The sequence below is a fragment of the Acinonyx jubatus genome, chromosome A3 (genome assembly GCF_027475565.1).
Source record: "Acinonyx jubatus isolate Ajub_Pintada_27869175 chromosome A3, VMU_Ajub_asm_v1.0, whole genome shotgun sequence".
NCBI lineage: Eukaryota > Metazoa > Chordata > Mammalia > Carnivora > Felidae > Acinonyx > Acinonyx jubatus.
The window spans coordinates 111,520,735-111,543,507 of record NC_069388.1 but is presented as its reverse complement, the minus strand read 5'-3'; the positions used below and the strand labels follow the sequence as shown (position 1 = coordinate 111,543,507).

The 22,773-nt window shown below is 46.7% G+C and overlaps 1 protein-coding gene across 6 annotated transcripts in view; it reads left to right on the top strand.

The window, feature by feature from the left end:
- Window positions 1-2,480: 2,480 nt before the first annotated feature.
- The window catches only part of LTBP1 (latent transforming growth factor beta binding protein 1), a 397,389-nt gene continuing 377,096 nt past the window's right edge, over window positions 2,481-22,773 (top strand). For 4 of the 6 annotated variants that reach the window (XM_027033527.2, XM_027033526.2, XM_027033525.2 and 1 more), the window contains exons 1-2: window positions 2,482-3,066; window positions 4,099-4,169. In XM_027033527.2, coding sequence (XP_026889328.2) covers window positions 2,579-3,066; window positions 4,099-4,169 — 559 coding nt within the window. In that variant the 5' untranslated portion in view covers window positions 2,482-2,578. Of the gene's footprint in view, window positions 3,067-4,098; window positions 4,170-22,773 lie in introns of all 6 variants that reach the window. The other 2 variants (XM_027033528.2, XM_027033524.2) reach the window with 2 other exon arrangements.

Genomic DNA, 22,773 nt, shown 5'->3' with positions numbered 1-22,773 from the left:
ATGACTTGCTCAGGCTCCCACGGGAAGAGAAGCAGGGCAGATAGAGCCCAGAGCTCTGGCTCCCTGTCTAGGCTCTGCCCTCTGCAGGCGGCTGCCTCTTACTGACTGAAGCAGGCTCATCCATCTGGGTCCTGTGAGTGCCCCAACAAAACCAGCATACTAAACTCTAGTCCTTTGGGGACACTATCCTTCACTATTTCCTGAGCTTTCGCTGCCTGACATCTCTCCTCTTCTGACCCGCTTCTTCAGAACAGAGTTAGTGCTTTTAGATGCCTCTTTCCCCCTCCATCCATTTCCACTGCTGCTATATAATCCCTACTGGAGAGGTAAAATCTCTCCCGGCTGATTTGAATTGAAGGTAGCCAAGATTTCCCCTACACATTGTGAATTTTCCATGAGTTGACAAAGAATTATGGATTGCACTGTGACACTGGCCTCATACAAATCAGACCTGCCCTGTGAGGGTTTTATTACTATCTCCAAGTGTTGCTTAATTCAGTTGTTACTTATCTTTTTTTTTTTAAGCTTTCATTTATTTATATCTTGTCTCCCTAACCAGATAGGAAATTCCTCTAAGACAAAGGGGTTGTATCTTGGGGCACTGTGTGTGTGCAGAGGGTCCGCCTCTGTGCTGGCCTGGGTAGGCACTGGGTGGATATTTACTAGCTCCTATTGTGTCCTTTTTACAGAACCCAGTGCTGGGAGGCAGTTTCTTGACCCACCCTCCTTCCTCAATCATCTCAGCTGGTTCTCTTTGGCTTGGCTCAGAGACTGACCTTGAATGACCTCACTGATCCTGTCCACAGGGACCCCGGATGTTCTTAGAGTCACAGACTGTTAGTGCTGGAAGGTACATTTAATCCAACTTTTCTGTTACAGAGGAGGAAGTGGAGGTTCAGGGATAAGGGGTGAACTGCCTGTGGTCTTTTGGCTAATTAGCTTCAGTGTTCTGACTGAACTGTGGTCTCTCCCTCCAGCCCAGTGCTATTTAATCTTCAACAGTGGCTCTCATGTGTGTTCTCACATGAAGCTGGTGCTCAGGCAGATGGACTGAGGTCCCCTCCTGCCAAAATCCAATATTGGAGGTCTTTCTCCAATGTACAGAAAAAAGAGATTAATGAATTCTCTTCAACCTTAAATTACTTTCCATTAATTCTTAAGCCATCATCACCTGCTACCAATTGTCTACTAGCCAATGCTGGCAGACAACGGAACAAAGATTAGCCACAAATAAATATGAACAAGAACAACCAAAGCCTTGGAAACCAAGTATCATTTTTTGTTAAATGGCTTTTTAAAAAACAGACTGTTAAGACCATGAGTTTTCTATTGCATTCATACAATAAAATCGTGCATTCTGGAGACACTGTTTTAAATTCAAATGCTAGACTATAACATTATTTCATGGTTTTTCCCAAAGAGCATTATGAGCTCCAGGGACTGTCCTGGGAACATCCTGCATTTCCCTTGATGTGATTTTGGGTCATCTCCAGTGAGTGATCCTTTCCTTTCAGATAGGGGTCCAAGGAACTGAGGTTTTTTTTTTTTTTTTTTTTTTTTAAATTCTAAATGGCCTGGGGTTGTCATGGATCCTAAACTTTGTATTCCCATCTTAAAGGCCTTTTTACGAAGAGCGGGCTGCTTCTGGGGTTGGTGCCTGCCGCCCCTTTCCCAGTCCACGAGGGCGCCCCCTGCTGCCCGCCCTGCACTCTCAAACTCGCGTAACTAGGAGTAGGGTACCAGAGGCTGCAGACCGAGGCACAGCCACGCGGGGTTTACAATCTCAAAGAGAACCATCTAAACGCTTTCGGATGGACAGCTAGGCAAATCCCGAGCAGTCCTTTCTGGGGCCCGATCTGGTATTTTCATCCAACCCCCGGCATGTATCCCAGCAAACACAGATAAGAATATGCCTTCCAAACGATATCAAACGAATCCCGTGAGGTTTCTGGAAGGAGAGGACCAGTCAGTGATTCTGCAGAATCCTTTGTCCCTCCCCGGGACCCGGGACCGGGGAGCGGGGACCTCTGCCTTGCCGCCCCACAGTAACAATCTATGTGGATGTGGAGGGTGGCGGCGCATTCTCGGGCTCATCTCACGCTTTCCCCAATTAGGATTTACTGCCTGACGTCACGTCTGCCGGAGATTGGCTGTTCAGATCTGACACTCGGTTCCACGGCGAGAGCAACTTTTTAAAGACTTTGCAGCCCGGGTTGCCTCCGAGCGTCCCGCGCGCTCACGCCCGCGCTCGCCCGCTCTGCCCCGGGCCCGGGCGCGGCGCCCCCTGCACCCGCGGCTGCGCGAGCGGACCCTCACCTTGCGGAGTCCGCTCCCCTCGCCCCTCCCCTCCCTTCCCGGGCTCGGCTCCCCACCCCACCCCCACGCCCGCCCCCTTCTCCCCGCCGCTTTCGGCTTGGGTCTGGGGCCGTTCGGCCGCCCGCAGAACTTCCTCTCCTGCAGCCGAGTTCTCCTCGTCCCGCCTCCCGGGCTCTCGGGCAGCCGGAGCGCGCGCGGGCGGCCGCACCGGGCGAGCCGCACGGCCGGGGGCGGGCGCCGGGGGCGCCGGCTCGGGCCCGCGATGGCGGGGCCCTGGCTCAGGTGGGGGCTGCTGCTCTGGGCAGGGCTGCTCGCGTCGTCGGCGCACGGCCGGGTGCGGAGGATCACGTACGTGGTGCGCCCGGGCCCCAGCCTGGCGGCGGGCGCCTTGCCCCTGGGCGGGCCTCCGCGCCCGCGGACCTTCAACGTCGCGCTCGACGCCAGGTACAGCCGCGGCTCGGCGGGCGCCGGGGCTCCCAGCCGCGCCTCTCCGGGGGCCCCCTCGGAGCGGACGCGCCGCACGAGCCAGCCAGGCGGCGCGGCCCTGCAGGGGCTCCGGCCGCCTCCGCCGCCCGAGCCGGCGCGGCCCGGGGCCCCCGGCGGGCAGCTCCACCCCAAGCCCGGCGCTCACCCGGCGGCCGCCCCGTTCGCCAAACAAGGCAGGCAAGTCGTGCGCTCCAAAGTGCCGCCGGAGAGCCAGAGCGGCGGGGGCTCGAGGCTGCAGGTTCAGCAGAAGCAGCAGCTGCAGGGGTAAGCCCACACCCTCCCTCCGCGCGCGCGCGCGTCGCCCGCGCCGGGACCCGCGGGGTCAGGGTCCCTCGGCGCCCGGCCGCGGGTGTCGTACGCGTTGGGGCTGCCTTCTCCTCCCCCGCCCGCCCGCGCCGCAGGCAGAGGCGAATGCGGGGAGCCCGGAGACTTTGAGGAGAAACTCCGAGTGCATTGTTTCTCAGCTGCGGGTAAACACAAAAGGCATTTCTGCCTGGGGCGTAACCTCCTGTGCGCGAACCCAACTACTCCTAGAAGACGGGCGTATACATGAAGTCACTACTGCTCACTCCCTTAGCATCAATTAAACTGCTCTTTGCAACTCAGTTTTAACTTTTTTTTTCTAGCTAGAGAAGAAAAAAAAAAAGTGGTGGAAGGGCCGGCTGTGAAGATACAGCTCCTGTTCTGCGGCCCAAAACTTTTCAGCATCCTAGATTGTGGGCTTGGGCTTCCGTGCACCTGTGGGGTCGCCTTTCCCCAGGGCAGGGTGTCTGTGCATTGACAGAATTTTCGGTTGGAAAGTTTCTGTTACTGGGCGCTCATAAACATCCTTCCTGCCCCTCTCCCCATTTAATCACAGGTTGGGGGTGTGGGGGATAACTTGTTTTGCCTATCTGGTTCTTTTCTTCAGGGGTACTTTCCAGGCATTGTGATCTCCCCTGTGTTTGGACACTTCTCCCTAAAACTCAGATTCGGTTTAAGTTGTGGGTCAGATAATGTACAAAATACACTTGGCTCTACTTTGGGGGTTAAGAAATTCATTTATGTGGACGCTGTTTTCCCTTCCTGTGTAATTCTATGTTATGCAGGCTTTTTGGTTCTCCCACCTTACCTGATACACGGTCTTTACTCTTCTATCCGGGCAGCTTTGGCTTGGGCATGCTGCGAATGGCTTAGGACTCTGCAAGCCAGGGGAGTGTGGACACAGGAGGCTGAGCTTGCAGGGACCCATATGAGCTTGGGTTTTCTGGAAGAGTACACTGCTACTGTGGACTCAGGGGTCTTGCTTTGTTTCAGGGTCAATGTCTGTGGAGGGCAGTGCTGCCATGGCTGGAGTAAGGCCCCTGGCTCCCAGAGGTGCACCAAACGTAAGTTTCCATGCTGGCTGTGGCTGGCACAGTGGGCAAAGGGGGGCTGTCCACATGGGGAGGGAGGCTCCCCCAGGGTCACACGAAGGGGCTCATGCTGCCCTCGAGACATTATGTATGCAAGACATTATCTGCAGCCTTCCTTACCACTCATGAGTCACAGTAATGATAGTGTATCAGTGCCAGCAGCAATGTATTGTAGAGAACTCTGCCGTGCATCCAAGGTTCCCCTGCACCCACCCGCCTCAGTATTAATCACTGTCACACCTATGGATCACGAGCTAGGAAAAAATTTCCATTGGAGAATGTGCTATTTGCCAAACCAGTACAGTGAACTCAAGCTTGGATATTGACAGATGAAAAACATTTTTCGGTTGATGGCCAGAGGGGGATGGGAGATAGGTGGCCTTGTTCTGAAATAAAACATTAGCAGTTTCTAAAGCTTTCTGAAAGCAGCAACAAGAATCCTCCCATCTTTGAGGCCTGATTGTTTTCCAGGAGGCAGTGTCTTCACAGTTCTTCAGAACTGACAGGTGTGGTCTCCTTCAGTGCCCCTTCAATTAATACACATCTTTTTTTTTTTAATTTTTTAAATGTTTGTTTATTTTTGAGAGAGAGAGTGTGAGTGGGGGAGGGGGCAGAGAGGGAGGGAGACACAGAATTGGAAGCAGGTTCCAGAATTCGAGCTGTCAACACAGAGCCAGCCGGATGCAGGGCTCAGGGCTTGAACTCACGAACCATGAGATCATGACCTGAGCTGAAGTGGGAGGGACATTTAACCGACTGAGACACCCAGGCGCCCCCACCAATTAATACACATCTTAGCAATGTTTCAGAAACACCCATTATTGGTACATGCAGGTTTGAGAACACCAGAACACATTTCCCCGATGCGCTGTAAAGTTGAGGACTCAGTTAAAATGTATTTCGAGGCTCCTCTGGACGAGTTGCCTCATTCTGTTGCTAACTGGAAATTAAAAAAAAAAAAAAAAAAAAAAATCTTCCACTCAGAAAGAGTATATCCTTCTAAGGTTTCTCTGCATGGAGCTTGAGCCATAAACATTGCGGATTGGAATCCTCCCCAATTTTAGCTGCTTCTTGGTATTCGGCATCATAAGTCAAGTTTAGCAATTTGTTTTGTGTACAATTTGGATATTAAAATCCTGATTTACTCTTGTAAATAATTTATATTAAAAATAAAGTCAGTTTGGATTTTAAAATATTGGAAAAAATTTCTAGTATGGTCATTCCAGTGACCTTGCTTATTAAAAAAATACCTTTACTCCTTGAAAGAAACAGGAGGACTCTGGCATGGTGGCTTGGATTTTCTAGAAAGGAATGTCCGGATAGGTTATGATTCGACTGTGATAAAGGAGTAATGGCAGGTAGGAACTGACTGTCCGCCTCTTGATTACTGAACGCAAACTACTGGCTCAGAAATGCTCAGGGTTGTAGGCATTCAGACTGTCATAATTTTCCCTTCTTAGATTACACTTGACAATAGTGTGTCAGCGTTTTCCTGAATTTATGATGACTCAGGTCAGATTATACACCCTTTCCTCCCTTCGGTACCTCCTTCCACTCAAAACCTGATATGATATGGTTTGCCTATAACCCATCCATGACAGCACTGTTATAGTGGGATGTTGCTGTGTAAAGATTAAAAATACAGGGCAGGATTTTATAGACAGTGGGTGGGTGCTCCACCTTGATGCCTGTTAAAGAGCATACACCAAGATTGGAAGATGTTTAGTTGGCAAATGATGCAATATGGTGCCTTTTCTGGAAAGGTTGTCTGAGGATTTGGGGATCCAGAGATGTTCTGGAATGTGCAAAGATGCTCAAGCAGGAAATCTTGAGGAACCACTTCATGAACTTCCTGCTTGTCCAGGCAAGTGAGGCAAGAATATGTTTGTGCCTAGGTTTGACCGGGTTTGCCCTTTGGTCACCCAGAAAGAGAGAAGTTACAGAAGGCTCTGGGTCAGAGCAGTGACTGCAGGGTCCCAGAGGAGGTTGCTACATTGATTTAGTCTCACAATACGCATAACAAATACCTCTGGTTTTTGGTTCCAGTTCTCTTTCCAGTTCCTAGAGGAACAGCACTGGGAGTCTAAGCAAGGCAGCATCACTTTCTTTTTTGATGATGGTTCAGCATTCGAAAAACTGGCCTTCCTAAACTGCCTGATCTGACAAATGAATTCAGGCCCAAGTGCTGGAAACTTAATGATTCCTTTCAGGAATAATTTTAAAAGTGATGCTGGGGTGGGCCAGTGTCCAGCCCAAAGTCATGTATGCATTAGGTGGATATGTTCCAATGGGAGACTTGTTTTGTATATGTGGGAGAGCCAGAGAGATGAAGGAGCCTTCCTCATTCAGATGGGATGACTAGAGTTACCATTGTGCTGTGAAATTTGTGTCCATGGCTGAGCAGTGGGCTACTGGAAAAGCCCCTGGCCCTGAGTTCAAATCCTGAAGCCTTGACTAGATGTGGGGCCTTGAGGGATTCACTTGACCTCTCTGAGCCTATATTTTCCGATCCAGAAATGAATGTGCTAAACCCTTGCCCACTTTGTCAGATTATTTCAGGTGTCAAGGTGAAAAAGAATGGGTGCAAAAGCCTTGATAAAACCAGAGAGATTCTTAGTTTATTATTGGATTAAGTCAAGTAAATTTTGTCTCATTTATCTGTTACTTGGTTTTCTTTTTTTCCTATGTGTTTCCCCAGCTGCTGTTGTCAGTCTCCTTTTTAAATAACGTAATTTGGATCCCCTTTAAAAAAATTTTTTTTTGACATTTATTCATTTTTGAGAGGCAGAGAGACAGAGCGACAAGTGGGGGAGGGACAGAGAGAGAGGGAGACACAGAATCTGAAGCAGGCTCCAGGCTCTGAGGTGTCAGCACAGAGCTCGACTCGGGGCTCTAACTCATGAGCCGCGAGGTCATGACCTGAGCCAAAGTTGGACGCTTAACTGACTGAGCCACCCAGGTGCCCCTGGATCCCTTTTTATATTATAGCTTTAAAGTAGTTTAGGGTTGGGGAGAGGGAGAATGGGGAGATGTTGATCAAGGGGTACAAAGTGTCAGTCACACAAGATTAGTAAATTCTGGGGATCTGATGTACAGCAAGGTGACTGTAGTTAAGAGTACTGTGTTGTCTACTTGAAATTTGCTCCGAGAGTAGATCTTAAAGTGTTCTTACTCCCTATACAGTGTCAACTATGTGAAGTGATAGCTATATTAACTAGCTTGATTGTGGTGATTATTTCACAACGTATGTGTATATCAAAGCATTCTCATATATCATTAGTATGTACAATTTTTGTCAGTTCCTCAATAAAGATGAGAGTGGACAGAGAACGCATGAAAAAGCCAGTCACTCCCATGCTGTCCTGCCTTTGATTACCAAGAAAAAAGAAAGTAGTTTGCGTTGTTCTTAATTATTTATTTATTTATTTATTATTTTAAAAAAGTTTATTTACTTGTTTTGAGAGAGAGAGAGAGTGCACAGGGGAGAGGCAGAGAGAGAGAGAGAATCCCAAGCAGGCTCTGCATTGTCAGCATAGAGCCAGATGTGGGGCTTGAACCCACAAACTATGAGATCATGACCTGAGCTGAAATCGGGAGTCAGTCAGGTGCTTAACTGAATGAGCCACCCAGGTGCCCCCTGAATGATTTATTTTAATAGAACTTTGAAATACACTAAGTATTAGATTATTTGCGTGCCTCTAGTTCTGTTAGGATAAAACGTGCTATGTAGAAGTAAAAATACTCCTTCAAGGTATATATAAATGGAAAAATTGCTGACACCCATTTTGTGACTGTAACTACTTCAGTAAATACTAGTGAACTCTGGATTGCAAAAAAATTGATTTGTAGTCTTTTCCCTCTCTACTTATTTGCTGAGATTGAACAATTGCTCTTGGGTATGCTTTATTTTACTTACGAACACAAATACCAATGGTATATCTATATGAAGTTCTCCCTTAAGGTAGTAGTCATAAAATGCAAATGCACATTTAAATGTACCACCCAGATTGTCTCCTAATTGTCATTATATTTTGAGGATAATCGATAGGGTTTAGTTGAAGAATTTCAATTTATATAGATCATGCCAGTTGTTACCAAAAATATTTCTGCATAAGAGATCAGTTGTGTTTATCGTGTTCCATTTGCTTAATCCAGTGAAGAAAATAAGATGCCCTTCCAGCCAGACTCCGTTGTTTTTAGTTGATTGACATTTAATTTAAATGGGGCACAGGCAAATGCTTCTGAAGACTGGAGATTTTGTGAGCCTTCTGTTGCATATCATATACGCAACAGGCATGCCTTTGTTGGGGCAAGGAACGCGTATGTGCACCCGCAAAGGTGGCCTTGGGGGGCTCTAGTCTAGAGATGCCCAGTTGTGTCTTAATGCTGCTTTGCTAGACAGCCTGTGTGTGTGCATCTCTAGAAGTTGAAAGCGTAGCACGGGATAGGTCACTTTAGTTCTTAACACTGAGTGACGGTTGATAGCCAGTGTCTGTTTTGTGCAAAGGAGATGGCACCACATTTGTTCTCTTTCCAAAGAGTTTGCATTTATAGGAGAGCTGTGCAGCCTAGAAACCTTGTCTTGTGCTTCGGGCATTCAGTGCCTCCTGTGTTCTGTTTTTGCCTCTTTTCACTTTCACATTTTCTTCCTCTGTCCATCCAAACAGAACCTACCTCTTCTTGGTTCTTGCAGTCTTTTTGTCCCCTGCTCAGGGGAAGTGCGGGCTACAGAAAGACCCAGTCCGTGGGCTCTGCTTTAAAGAGGAGACTGGACTGGGAGCAGAGGACCTAAAGGAGTCTGGGCGAGATGCGGGCAAGGCCAGGTTGGCAGAATGAGGAGGACGGAAGAGGAAAGCGGGCAGGTTGGAGTCGGGTGCTGGTGCCTGGCACATTGAAGCCCCTCCGTAAATGCATGGATGGTTCTTTCATTTCTTTAACGGATATCTGTTTAGCTTTAACATGTGCCAGGTTCTATGAATAGAGGAGAGACGCAGCCAGCTGTAGGGAGTACAGGGTCTGTTTTTACTCACTTAACTCATGGCACATCAAATGACTTGTTCTCTCCTTAGCAAGAAACAGAAAAATCGATATTCCATTGCTTTTCCATTGGCATTCAGCCCACACTGCTTTGGAAAAAAAACCCTGACAAAACCAAACCTAGAAGTGTTCCTTAATGATAGGCAGAGGAGACAGCTCTGTGTACCCTTGGTGTTCAGAGATGCGGTAGATGGCATCGTCCAGGAGGGAATAAAGTGGCCGGAGTTCAGATGGCCAAGAGGGCTTTTCAGGCTGTCTCTCGTCCCTTTTGGCTCCGTGTGGCCCTAGCCAAGCTTGGGAGTCGGGCCCAGAATGATTACACATTTTTCGTATGCCTGCTATGGCCATTGACAGCTGCTTTGCCAATAGATCCGCAGTGAGGTTTACCATGGCAGCTGCTGGGAGCACGGGTGGGAGGGCCGGCTGGAAAATCTCGTCATGTGGCACAGACAGCCCTGCGAAAAGGGAGAGGGACCCAGAGGTCAAGTTCACACTGGGTCAAATATGTGTTCTCAACACTAGTTAAAACAAACATTTAGGAACCATAAATTCTGTGTTGCGATAGTACTTAAACCTTCATCATGAAGCCCTCCTCCAGCCCGTGGGCTGGCCCGAACACACCGCCTGCTCCTGCCTGGCCTGCTTTAGTGGAGTGTTTCTCTGCCCAGTGAACCCTTGGCCCTTAGGAAGCCTGACTTGTTGAAAGGACCTTTGGCAGTGTCGGGAGTTTGCTGTTGCTGACCCTGTTATTTGTTGTCTTGGATATTCCAAACATACTCAAACATGTTTGGGGAGCTCGAATTGAATTTTCCTGAAATGCAGATTTTGTTTCCAAGGCCTTCCTAGCAATGAACAGAATGACTTGGAGTGCTGGGGCTGTGTCCTCACTCTTAATACTGACCAGGATCGGAGTGCACGATGAGGAGCCACTGAGGGGGTGAAGGCCACAGCACGGTGCTTTCTAGTGGGCCGGGAGCTTATTCCTGATCTTCGCACCATGTGGGCTGGGGAGACAGGCATGGTTTATTACCACCTTTACAGGCAGGGGGCACTGCCCCTGCTTGGATCCCACCCCAGATCTTGTGGCTTTTTTTTTTTTTTTTCCTTAAAGTGTTATTTTATATTTGAGAGAGCAAGCAAGCGTGTGTGATCAGGGGAGGAGCAGACAGAGAGAGAGGGAGACGCAGAATCTGAAGCAGACTCCAGGCTCTGTCTGAGCTGTCAGCATGGAGCCTGACCCAGGGCTCGAACTCATGAACTGCAGGCTCATGACCTGAGCTGAAGTCGGATGCTTAACCGACTGAGCCACCCGGACGCCCCTTGTGGGCTCTGGATTCCTTGTTCTTTCTACCGCCCTAGGCTGCCTGGACATCCCGTGCTGCAGCCCCTCCTGACAGCTGGGTTAGCGATTGGCTCTTACAGCCTGAATTCACTTTGTGAGTTCTCCAGCTGTGTTAGTTTGCTAGGGCAGGCCGTAACAAAGTACCACAGACTGGTGGCTTAGAACAACAGAACATTATGGTGTCAGAGTTCTGGAGACCGGAAGTCCAAAATCAAGGCGTGGACGGCATTGGTTCGTTCTTCAGGGGCTGTGTGGGAAGGGTCTGTTCCAAGCTTCTCTCCTTAGCTTGAAGGCCTCCTTCTCCCTTTGCCCCTTCACATCATCTTCCTTCTTTGTCTGTTTTTGTGTCAAATGTCCTCTTTTTATTAGGACACCAGGATCCCCTAATGACCTCATTTTAACCGGATTCCTTTTGTGATGACTCTGAGTCCAAATAGGGTGCAAGTAAGGTCACATGCTAAGATACTGGGGATCTGGACTCCACATTTTTTTTAGGGGGTGGGAGGCTACAGTCAACTCATAAAGTAAGCCTAAAGATGCTGTGCACATGGGCTTGAGAGGTGGGCTACTCAAGGGTTGGGTCACCCCTGGGGACTCTGGGCATCCCTCGTAAGGACCCACAGATGGAAGCATGGGTAGGCGGAAGCTGACTTGGGTCCCTCCCGTACAGTCTGGGACTGTGGGTCTATTTTGGCTTCTTCCTTAACGCAGGCGCCCTGGCTGCTCCAGGGAGTGGGAGAGCTAGGGAATTGGCCCCTTGTGATTTTGGTTATGGCTGTGGCCATTTTTACTTGGTCTGTTTAAAAAGATTGTAGAGTGGTGGTTCCCAAGTGTGAATGTGCAGCTGATCCCAGGAGGAATTTGTGAAACTTTTTTTATTGAATCAGCATCTCTTGGGTTCTTAACAGGCACCCCAGGTGATGCTGATGAAGGTGGGCCACATTTTGAGAAACGGTGACCCAGAAAGAACCCTCTCTTGGGCATGATTTATGACTGTTTGTGTGGGACCTTAAAGACCAAGCCCAACACTGAACAATTTAGAAACTTATCAAGGCAAGAGCCCTCTGGATATTGGTTTAGCTCAATTTTTTTTTTTAATGTTTTATTTTTGAGAGAGAGAGCGAGCATGAGTGGTGGGGGGGAGGGGCAGAGAGAGAGGGAGACTCCAGGCTCCAGGCTCTGAGGTGTCAGCACAGGGCCCGATGCGGGGCTCGAACTCACAACCCGTGAGATCATGACCTGAGCTGAAGTTGGAGGCTTAAATGACTGAGCCACACAGGTGCCCCGGTTTAGCTCAATTTTGAATAGTACATACAAAAATTGCTGCCTATAGGGTTATTCCATCCAGTTTTTCTTCAGTTGGTTGAATATTTGATATACATTGTTATAAGAGTCAGAAATATGTAAAATTATGAATGATATGTAGGTGTGCTTAAATGAAGTGTTTTTAAAAAAGGCTTAAAAACTTTCAAACACACTGGATTTTTTTCCCACTAAATATTCTATTTTTAATGATAAAATATTTTAAATACACAAAAATCTAGAATAATAATATATCCAACAGCTACTCATCAGGGTCATGTTTTTAAAAACTCCCTGATGTGGCCATTGAGTGCAATGATTACAGATAAGGGAGGGACTGTGGTCTTACCTTGTGCTAAATGTGTGTTTTACTAATGATGTTTCTTGTCTTGTTAGTGGAGAGAAAATAATCCATAATTTGCTAGTGTGGCACAAATTAGTTGCTTTGGTACTTGTGGAAAAACACATCAGAGGTGAATGTATTTGTATATGCTCATGTCTACCTATTAATTTGCCTTGCTTATCAAGGATATTGAGTGTTTCATATAGGCAAAGTGCATTGGATATGCAGAATCTGTGTACCTAAGACAATGCGGTTTCAAGAAGGAAATGCTACCTGTTACCCTTTGCCCTACTCCCCTCCCCAGCCTACCTGCCTTTTTTGCCTTCCTCCTTTTTCTCCCCTTACTGGGTCTATATTTTGCTTGTTCTGAACAAGAAGGCAGTGTAGGTCAGTAGTTAGAAGTTCAGTCTTTGGAGTTAGGATACAGGGCTCCTGTCTGGATGGTAACACCTCCTCATGGTGACACCGGGGGGGGTGGGGTGGGGAGAAGGCTGGGTGTTCACAGCATTTATGGCACAGGTATGATAACGGAACCATCATTCAGAGGCTTGTTGGGGGCCACATGAAGTAATATGTGAATAGCGCATGCAGAGCAGGACTCCTGCCCAGCCATATTCACGTTCTCAGGGGCTCTCATTCTGCTTCTGCCCACCCCCTCCTTGGTGTCCCAGCCTTTCATACACTTCTGTGTGTGCTCCTCAGGTCCCCTGGTGAAAACCATGGCTCCCTCTTCCCCTCTCCCAGAGCACTGTCATTTCACTCTTTCTTGGCTCTGGGTATGAGTGGACCCGATGGGAGAGGTGTCTGTCTCCCTGTCAGCGTGGAGCAGGATTTTCTTTGTGTCCTCTCTCCCTCTCTCCCTCTCTCTCTCTCTTTTTTTTTTAAAGTTTATTCATTTATTTTGAAAGAGACAGTGACAGCACCAATGGGGGAGGGGCAGAGAGAGGGAGAGAGAGAGAGGATTCCAAGCAGGTTCCACATTGGCAGCACAGAGCCCAACGTGGGGCTCGAACTCAGAAAACTGAGATCATGGCCTGAGCCAAAACCAAGAATTGGACGCTCAACTGACGGAGCCACCCAGGAGGAGCCCAATACAGCCACAGTGCAAACGCTGCCTGAATTGAATAGAGTTGAATTGCACTAGCATCTCTGATGTTGTTGTGTTGCAAATACTGTCCTCTAAATACTATATAGAGAATTCTGTCTTCTTTGTTTACTCGTACTTTTTGGCACTAATTTCCATTTGGTTCTCTTTCCCCTTGTGCTTATCCTTGCCCAACAGACACTGCTTATTATGACAGCCTTTCAAGGGCACACCACCTTATTCTGTTTCTGCCAGCTCTTTTTCTGAAGGCCGCCCTGGCATGGCCCAAACTTTAAGACAACTTTTCCTTTCTCCCTGCCAATTTTAGAATCTTTCTGCTCAACATCATCTGATAGAGATTTGGGCCCAAGTAAAATGAATGTTGTATGATTTTCCCTGTAATTTTAGATCCCTGAATACTGCTCTTGGCCAGCTACTCTATTCCCTGTGGCTCTTTCACTGCACCACATTTGAGTAATATTGTTGGCACGGGTGTAAGTAAACAGTTTGCGAAATGTCGTGTTTTGTAAATTAGGAGATGGATGGGCTGGGTTTGGAATACATGCTGTTGGTTCTGCTGGACCAGAAGAGAGATGAGTGTGGTGGATGGATGGGAAGATGAATTTGCAGAAAGTGTTGCTGATCCAGAGCTGACGTGGTCCACTTTGCTGAGCTGATAGAATCAGTTATTCACAGGTGAGAACTACCTGGAAGGATGTATTTTGGTGATGAATGAAGAGAAATTCCTCACAGAGGAGATAGTTCCTCAGAGGTGAGAACAGCTAGCACAGAGACCCTAGGGGACAGATCTGGCCTGGTACAGGGACCTAGGAGTGAGTGAGGGCCAGAATGATAGGCCATCAGGGGGCTACAGCTCTATCCCAGTCAGGTATCGTAGGCTGTGTAAGGCCACAGATAACACAGGGGACTTATAAATGCAAGTGGATTTTATTGTTAAGGAATGAAACACAAGACAGATTTGTTTTTTGCAGGCCTTCTTTGAAGGCATGGACAAAGAATGGTTTCGATTGAAAATTCAGTCACCTTTATTGCTGTTTTTTTTTTTTTTATTGATGAGAAAAACTGCACATACAACAATGAAGTATCCAAGGCCAGGTACACAAATGATCATTGTAGCCTGTCCGCCTGCACTGTGCCCAGATTGCCAGACCAGCCCTGTGTTCTGGTAGACAAAGGTGACAGACGCTTTCCCCAGAGCCACAGGCCAAGACTTAGGACGAAAGCTTGAGGGTTAAAAAAAGAAAAGCCTCTGGTTGCTGCTGTGTTAAGAGGCAGATTAGCGGGGACCCTCATATGGTTCTAAATAAAAATAAAATGTTAAATCCTTTAAAAATGAAAGCTAAGAATCCCTCTCTGGTCACCATGGAAAATTCCAGAGAGCAGTTAGGAAATGTTAAATTCAGAGCATAAAACTTTTGGAATACACCTGAATGCTGTTCTGAGGTTTTGTTCAACTCCGCCCCCTGCCGCCCCATCTAATTTCACAGATTGTGGGGTGAGCCTGAGGTAGGCACAAAGGCCACATCTTCTGGGCCTTTTGGGTAGTCACTCAGTGACTCTGTGCGATTTTGTTCCTGTTTGTAAACAAGGCTAATAGCACTCATTGGCTACACCTCCCATTTTGTGGTAAATATCCAATAAAATGAGGTTCATGACGATGCTTCTCAAAAGAGCTATAGAAACACGTGTTGATTTATTAATAAGGTTTTGTGAAATGTTTTCAGCGGGCGAATTTCCTTCTATAATGTGTTGGTATATTTCTTGTCTTGAAAAGTAGAATGCTTAATGTATTCCAGTGGGTTTTGATGATTACAGGTCTGTGTCTCAGGTCTTTATATGGCTGGTGCCATTATGCTGATGGTTTATGGTCTCTGGGGGAATGGGCTGCAAGTTGGTTTGAAAGTAAACAAAAATACCTAAATCCTCACTTTAATCCCTGCCCCCTCCCCCCCACAGGTGACTTGGTTTATCCTCCTAAAAGTAGAGGGTAGGCAAAGACCAGAATCCTTCCAAGAGGGCTATGTTTCTTTCTGAACTGTGATAGTGAAAAGGTTATGTTAAGTTAGTCTAAAATTTCCTAGTAATTAGAGGTGAAATAATACAGACAGTAAGTACATTAAAGGCAGGGACCCTGGTTTTGTTTTACTTTTTATCCATTAGGAAGTTGGCATACACATCAGTTCTCTGTATACAGTAGACCCCGCAGTAAGGTTTCCTGATTAATAAGCATTACAAGTCACATTTATTTCTGAGGGAAAGACCAGCTGAAATTCATTCAAATCAGTGGCTACTGGGATGATGTTATTAAGCACTTCCTTTTGTATGAGAGAATGTATATTGCAGCACATCTTCCGGTGGAACCATTTTTAATGCTCAGTTTGAGCGTTAGAGGCTCTTTCTTTGGTACAGTTGCCCCATTCTGTCCAACAGTATAGACTGCTTGAATGGCACTTCATAAACCTAGAGGCTCTCAAAGTGTGGTCCCTAAATCAGGGATTGCAGCATCACCTGGGAACTTATTAGAAATGCAGATTCTCAGGCCTATCCTAGACCTGCTGAATCAGAAACTAGGCATGGGGTCCAGCACTCTTTTTTTTTTTTTTTTTAAGGTTTATTTATTTATTTATTTAGAGACAGAGTGCGCAAGTAGGGGAGGAGCAGAGAGAGAGGATGAGACAGTCTCAAGCAGGCTCCGCACTGTCACTGAAGACCCTGATGGGGGGCCTGAAGTCATGAATTATGAGATCATGACCTGAGCCAAAGCCCAACGCTTAACCAACTGAGCCACCCGGGTGCCCCCCCCCCCTCCCCTCCCCCAGCATTCTGCGTTTTAATGAGCCTTCTAGGTAGTGCTGATGCAGGTATGGTTTGGGAACCATTGCTCTAGCTAAACCCACCCCTCCTCCTTCTCAGTATGCTGCCACACATCACATGTAGAGAGAGGAGGGGTGGAGGGAAATTGGTTCTCTTCAGTTCCAGGCATTAGGGGTTAGAAGCTTGTTTTCTCCTCCTTCCTGAGGGCACGGAGCAGTCCCCTAGGTTCAGATGGGAACGTTGTAATCTGAGCCGTGCACGTTACCACACATTCTGTGTGCACGAGTGCTGAGGAGACCCAGGGAAGCCATTTTGCCATTCAGTGAATGTGAGTTTTGTACCTTTGGGACTTTCTGGTTCTGTCCTGTTCTAATGTGGAAGCCTTCACAAGCTGGAACTCCCAGGGGTGACTCCGTGGCCCTGGTTTTCACAAGCACCTAGGAACTGATCCACACGGAGGCTTGAGGACGCTGGGTTTAAGGTGGGTATACTGGGACAAAAGATGTGACAGGCCAGGAATGACGAGAAACGTATTACCCAATGAATAAAAGTAACAGGAGTGAATGTGACATTTTGTTTTGGAGGCAGGTGCCATTACTCGTTTCCAAGGTAGTGCAAAAGTGAAACGAAGAGAAGCTCTTGTCCAGAACATGCCCTCAGCGTTGGTAGGGACAATGCTTTCTTGTGTGAGGATGAGGAAGTTCAGATGGAGAAGGGATGAGGTGGTGTTGCTTGGCCATTCCTTGGGGTCCTGCTGACTCAATCCTGCACGTAGCTGAAGGAATGCATCAGATGTTTGGAAACAGCCCAGTTAAGAATTTCGGCAATGACCCACACTTTATTAGATGTGTTTTTAGGAAAGGAATTGCCTGTTACAAGACTAGAAACCTTTGTAGAAAGAGCTGAAGAAAGAGTTGCTTTGGTTGTCCTGTGAAATAGGGAATTTTTTCCCCATTACGTATCTTTTTTCTTTCTGCAAAATAAATGAACACAAAGATACTTTACCTGAATATTGAAGAAAAAGTAGGTGTTTAAAAAATACCTATTTCCTTTCCAAGTAGAAAGATTTTTTGGGGACGGGTGATGAGTAAGGCTTAGTTAAATCATCTGTTTTTGTGGTAATAGTTCTACCTGCTTAAAAGTAGATATTTTATCTTTTCCCAATGTGAGCAAATTTTTTGCGTACTACTTTTGATAAAGCACCCAAATGTTTATCCTGTAGACAAAGCCACTATTGGATGCTGCTCTGTGGAGCTCACGGTCCAGTGGAAGGCCATTAGGACTACAGCACTAGGATTGTGGCTGATATGCCTTTGTCTAATTCTCTCCCATTGAGTCAGGGCAGAACCCGTAACTTCTAGTGAACAGAATATGGCGAAAGTGTTGGGATGTCACCTCCTTGGTTATGTTACGTTGTATAAGACTCCCTCTTAGCTGACTGGAGTGAGACATCTTGCTGGCTTGGAAAAAGCAACTGCCCATTGTATTTGTGGCTTGCCTGTGGACCGAGCCACGTGGCAGGAAACTGGGCAGTCTGTCACTGGTAGGCAGGATGAAACTGGAGCCCTCAGTCCTACAGCCACAAGGAAATGAATTCCGCCAACAGCCTGAATGACTTTGGAAGTAGAGTCTTACTGAGCTGAGCCCCAGATGAAACTGCAGCCCGGTGGATCCTTGATTGTAGCTGCTTGAGACCCTGAAGCAGAGGACTCACCTATTCTGTGCTCAGACTGTTGACTCATAGAATCTGTGAGGTAATAAATGTATGTTGTTCCTTTTAATTTTTTTTTTTTTTTTTTTTTTGTTTAGAGAGAGAGAAGGTGCATGTGAGCAGGGGAGAGGGGCAAAGGGGGAGAGAGAGAGAGAATGAGAGAGAGAGAGAGAGAGAGAGAGAGAGAATCCCAAGCAGGCTCCATGCTGTCAGTACACAGCCCGATGCAGGGCTTGATCCCATGAACTGTGAGCCAAAACAAGAATTGGATGCTCAACCGATTAAGCCACCCAGGCACCCCAAATGTGTGTTGTTCTAATCTCTTGAGATGGTGATGACTTCTTAGACACGAAAAGGAAATCAATACAAGGAAGAATGTGTAGATCCTAGAAGGGTGGCTCAGACCCAAGCATTATCCATCCATTCTAACAAGCACCTAGTGAAACCATTCTGTGTGTTGGATGCTTTCCGAGCCCCAGAAGTAGGAGATAGGAATAAAACACAGTTGTATCTTCTGGTAGCTCCCTGTCTGGAGCACTTGGGGTTCAAAGGAGGGACACGGCTCTCCCTTGGGGAGAAATTAGAGTAGGAATTGTTTGAAATGGATTTTGAGTACAGATACAATTTGGACTTGGGAATCTGGTGGCAAGGCCATTCAGGTAATGGATGGTGCTGACTTCATAGTGTGGTTAGAAAAGGTGTTCTCCAGTTTGGAGGGCTTGGGTTTGCTTTAACCACAAAGCTTTACTGAAGATAAAAGAATGATAAGGTACAATCATGGATTAAAGTGGTAAGCTCTGTGGCCAAAGTAGACAACATCAAATTTTAAGAACAATAAAATTACTGATCATAACGTCTCTGATAATTCTTTCCCTGATAAGAAAGAACGTTCCCTGATAAGAACGTCTTCTGATAATTCAGTTGTATCATTGGATCGTAAAACCAGATTGTCAAAGTAGTCCTGAATAATTTTCTTCTAAGGCATTTGTTCTATGGTGATTTTTCCTTTCGAGGAGGATTTGAGGGTAACGGATGTTCTGTTTTTAGCTTTTAGCTGAGGGCACTCAAGGGAGGTCCATCAAAGACCCTCCCCAAGGATGACATTTACAGCAAGTACTTACCATGTTTCAGGGCAGTGTCAGTGATAGGTGGCTCCATACACAGCCGTGAGTTCCTAAAGATGTCAGTCCAAAGAGGGCTGGTGTACCTTGTGTCCTGTGTACCCGGACAGGCACAGAACTGTCTGCTTCAGTGCTATTACTGTCGATCATCTCATTGTGCTGATATCACAAGTGGTTTTGTCGAGTCTTTTTTTGGGAGATTGGAATACATTTCACTTCCTCCTTCAATCTCTCTTGACATTTCTCATCACTCAGCTTGGTAGTAGAAAGCATGGCTTTGAAGGGCCTTCTGATTTTGTGATCTTGTGGAATCTTCCCTCCTCATGGGTTTTAGAAGGAGAGGAGACTGGCACATGGCTCAGCTTCACCTGTAGCAGTGGTCCTCACTTGTGGGGCCAGGGAGAGGGAATGGAAGGGACTTCCTCAGTCTCAAGTTTTCTGAGCCTTTCGTTTTGTAGGAGGGTGGTAAGGGCCAAGTGAGGAACCGACTTGCCAGGCTCTGTGGACGTTGATGGCCTGCCTTTACAAAAAGGGCTTTAAAAAATTCTGCCTAGTATTCCTTAGGGTTTGACAATAACGTGTAAGGCACATTTTAAACCTACTTGAAAGAACACTGCTATGCAAATATTGACAATAATTAGTCCTGTATTTTGGAGAGGAGAAATCACTTGAATGTTGTGAAAATAGCACTGATGTAAGTTTTGGTGTTAAACACAAAGCTGTTTTTAGCTGGATCTCAGAGTGACCCTCTTTTTGTACAAGTGGTGTCCCCTGCGGATCTTTGGGTCTTCCAGTCCCAGGTGACACAGGGCCATGCACTGAGGCCTTGAGGTGCTTCACAAGGCTGACACATGATGGCTGCACAGATTACAGATTACTTTGGGTAGCCCCCACAACAAGCCAGTGATGAGCTACCATTTAACCTCCATTTTTGCAGATGAGAAAACAGGTTTGGAAGGGTTAGGTTCTTGCGGCAGGTCTCAGACCTAGATGGAGCCCCTCTTCATCTCTGCCTCAGAGAGGCCTTCAGTCTAAAGGCCATGGATGGCGCTTGGCCTAGTTTAGAGACCCTGCCATGCCTAGAGACATTTCTCTGGGAAATGTGCTACGGGTTCTCACTGGGATTATAGGGTTACACGTTCTTCCTTTCTCATGGAGTTGAGCGAGGCTTCCTTCCTTTAAGCAAACATGTATATAGTTGTCCCCAGAAACATGAAGAACTTTCTTAAGAGCTGGCCTTCTTGTTCATGGTTAAATGCCCTGGGGGGAGGCCTTCTTTCTCTCTAGGTTCCAGGCCTCAGTGGGGTGGCTGGGGCCCTGTACACGGGTGTGGAGATGTTTGGGGGACACCCTGTGTAACCCTCCAGGGACATTTCTTGTTTCTTTTCTGGAAATCTCAGGGAAGATCTAGGTATTCTCTTTTCCAGCCCTTTGATGCCTGCTTCTGACTGGATTCTTTTCTCCTTCCCACACCTCTAAGCTTCTCTACCCATCTGTTTCTGAAAGAAATAGCTAATTTGAGACTTTCTGAGGGCATTTTCCACTATTAGTTGCAGGTGCAGAAAGATGCCTTCTTATTTCCTCTGACTAGTACATGGTAGGCACTCAAATATTTTTTGAATTAAGTAATGAGTGAATCTTGCCCATCTTACCTTGTTGGGTCAGTTAGGTGAGTCTTGTAAACGTGGAAGATTGAATCATTCATCCATACCTTTGAGGGGATTCCAGACTCTCAGCAGCTGGGGCAGAGGATTAGCTAGGGCTTTTAGGATGATGTTGGGGAGGTGATGGATTGACTGGAGGATAGTGCAGAGGTGGCTAAGGTCAAATAGAGTGGGTGTCTGTAGGATGTGGTAGGAGAGAAGGTGGACCAGAAGTCATTTTAGGCAGGACCCTTTGGCTGTAAGTGAAAGATACACAGACCAGCTACAGGAAAAGCTGTTTACTGCCAGATAACCGGGGGTCCTAAGGTTTATGCTGGCTTCAGTCGTCATTGGACTCAGGGGTTTGAATCATTAAATCAGGACCAAACCACTGGTACTGGTACATCATTTGCAGGTGCAAAATTAAAATGTGGGAACCATTGTTAAAAAATAGCATTAGGTTGGGGCGCCTGGGTGGCTCAGTCGGTTGAGCGTCCGACTTCGGCTCAGGTCACGATCTCGCGGTCCGTGAGTTTGAGCCCCGTGTCGGGCTCTGGGCTGATGGCTCGGAGGCTGGAGCCTGCTTCCGATTCTGTGTCTCCCTCTCTCTCTGCCCCTCCCCCGTTCATGCTCTGTCTCTCTCTGTCTCAAGGATAAATAAATGTTAAAAAAAAATTAAAAATAGCATTAGGTTAAGTATTACCTATTAATAGTTTCCAAGCAAGAATAATAATAATGAAGTGTAAGTCCTACATTTGACCATTTTGGGAACTGCTGTGTTGATCCAATAGTTATTATGCCCACCAATATTCTAGTCACGTGCAATTGACAGAGGTCTGGCCAGTTAACTCACCGTCTCTTCTGTCTATTGGTTTGTATGATCTCATGGTATTCTATGGGACCAGAGTGCTTCTAGAGCTCACCCTGAATTTTCAAATTTCAACCCACTGATGACTATTTGTATCAGATCATATGGAGACAAAAAATACATTTTTTGTAGTGTGATTTTAGTTTCATTAACCTTTCTATAAAGTTCTCACGGAGTTCCATTTAAAAATGTCACTTAGGGGCGCCTGGGTGGCTCAGTCGGTTGGGCGTCCGACTTCAGCTCAGGTCACCATCTCGCGGTCCGTGAGTTCGAGCCCTGTGTCGGGCTCTGGGCTGATGGCTCAGAGCCTGGAGCCTGCTTCCGATTCTGTGTCTCCCTCTCTCTCTGCCCCTCCCCCGTTCATGCTCTGTCTCTCTCTGTCTCAAAAATAAATAAACTTAAAAAAAAAAAAAAATTAAAAATGTCACTTAGAAACAGATCAAGTGAGTTTCCCAAAGCTTAACGCTTTTGGGTTGGAGTCGTATTATCCTTTACTATTTACTTACATGTTTACACAAAGACTGGTATCTGGGTCATTAACCACATTTTCATAGATCTGGATGCTTGAGTACCCTTTCTGAGGACTGTTGTAGAAACTGTTACATAACTGGAGGTGTGTGTGGGAGGGATCCACAGGTTACCTGCTCTGATTCATAGCATAGCACTGCAGAATGGCTGTGTGGGTCAAGTTCTGTTTCATTAGCAAATTTTATGACTCAGTTTGCTATTATGATTCTACCTGTCTGTGCAGTATTTTCATCTGGGTGGGAGACAGTTTAAATTAAGCTTTTGGGTGACACATCCAGGTGCATGTAAGAGTTTTCCACAGAGAGCTCAGTCACCCCTGGAACTGTGGGAGGCTTTCAGGCACTGTCCTTTCTGTCAGGAAGCACGGGCCTTTGTTCATTCTTCTCAGTGGACGGCTCATCCCTCACAGATAAACAGTTTATTTTCGGAGATTATAATAGATACTCCCCCTGGCTCAAAGTGGGATTACACAGTTAAGAAAGATAGCTGTAGCAGATTTTTGAAAGTGTGATGACAAGCTTTTGACTTGAGAAGAAGAAAGTGTTTATTTTCTTTTGCTTGAATTTGTTATTCATTCCGCTTTTTATCTCCTGTCACAGAACTTGTGGCTGAAAGTTACCAAACAAAGGTGACCTCATATTAGTTTATCTTTGTTTATAAATACTTGCCCACATCAGTGCCTGCAACCACAGAGGATTCAAGCCAGTACGTTTTCTAAATGGACCTCAGGTGTCAGGAATTGCATGAACCACATATCCTTTGG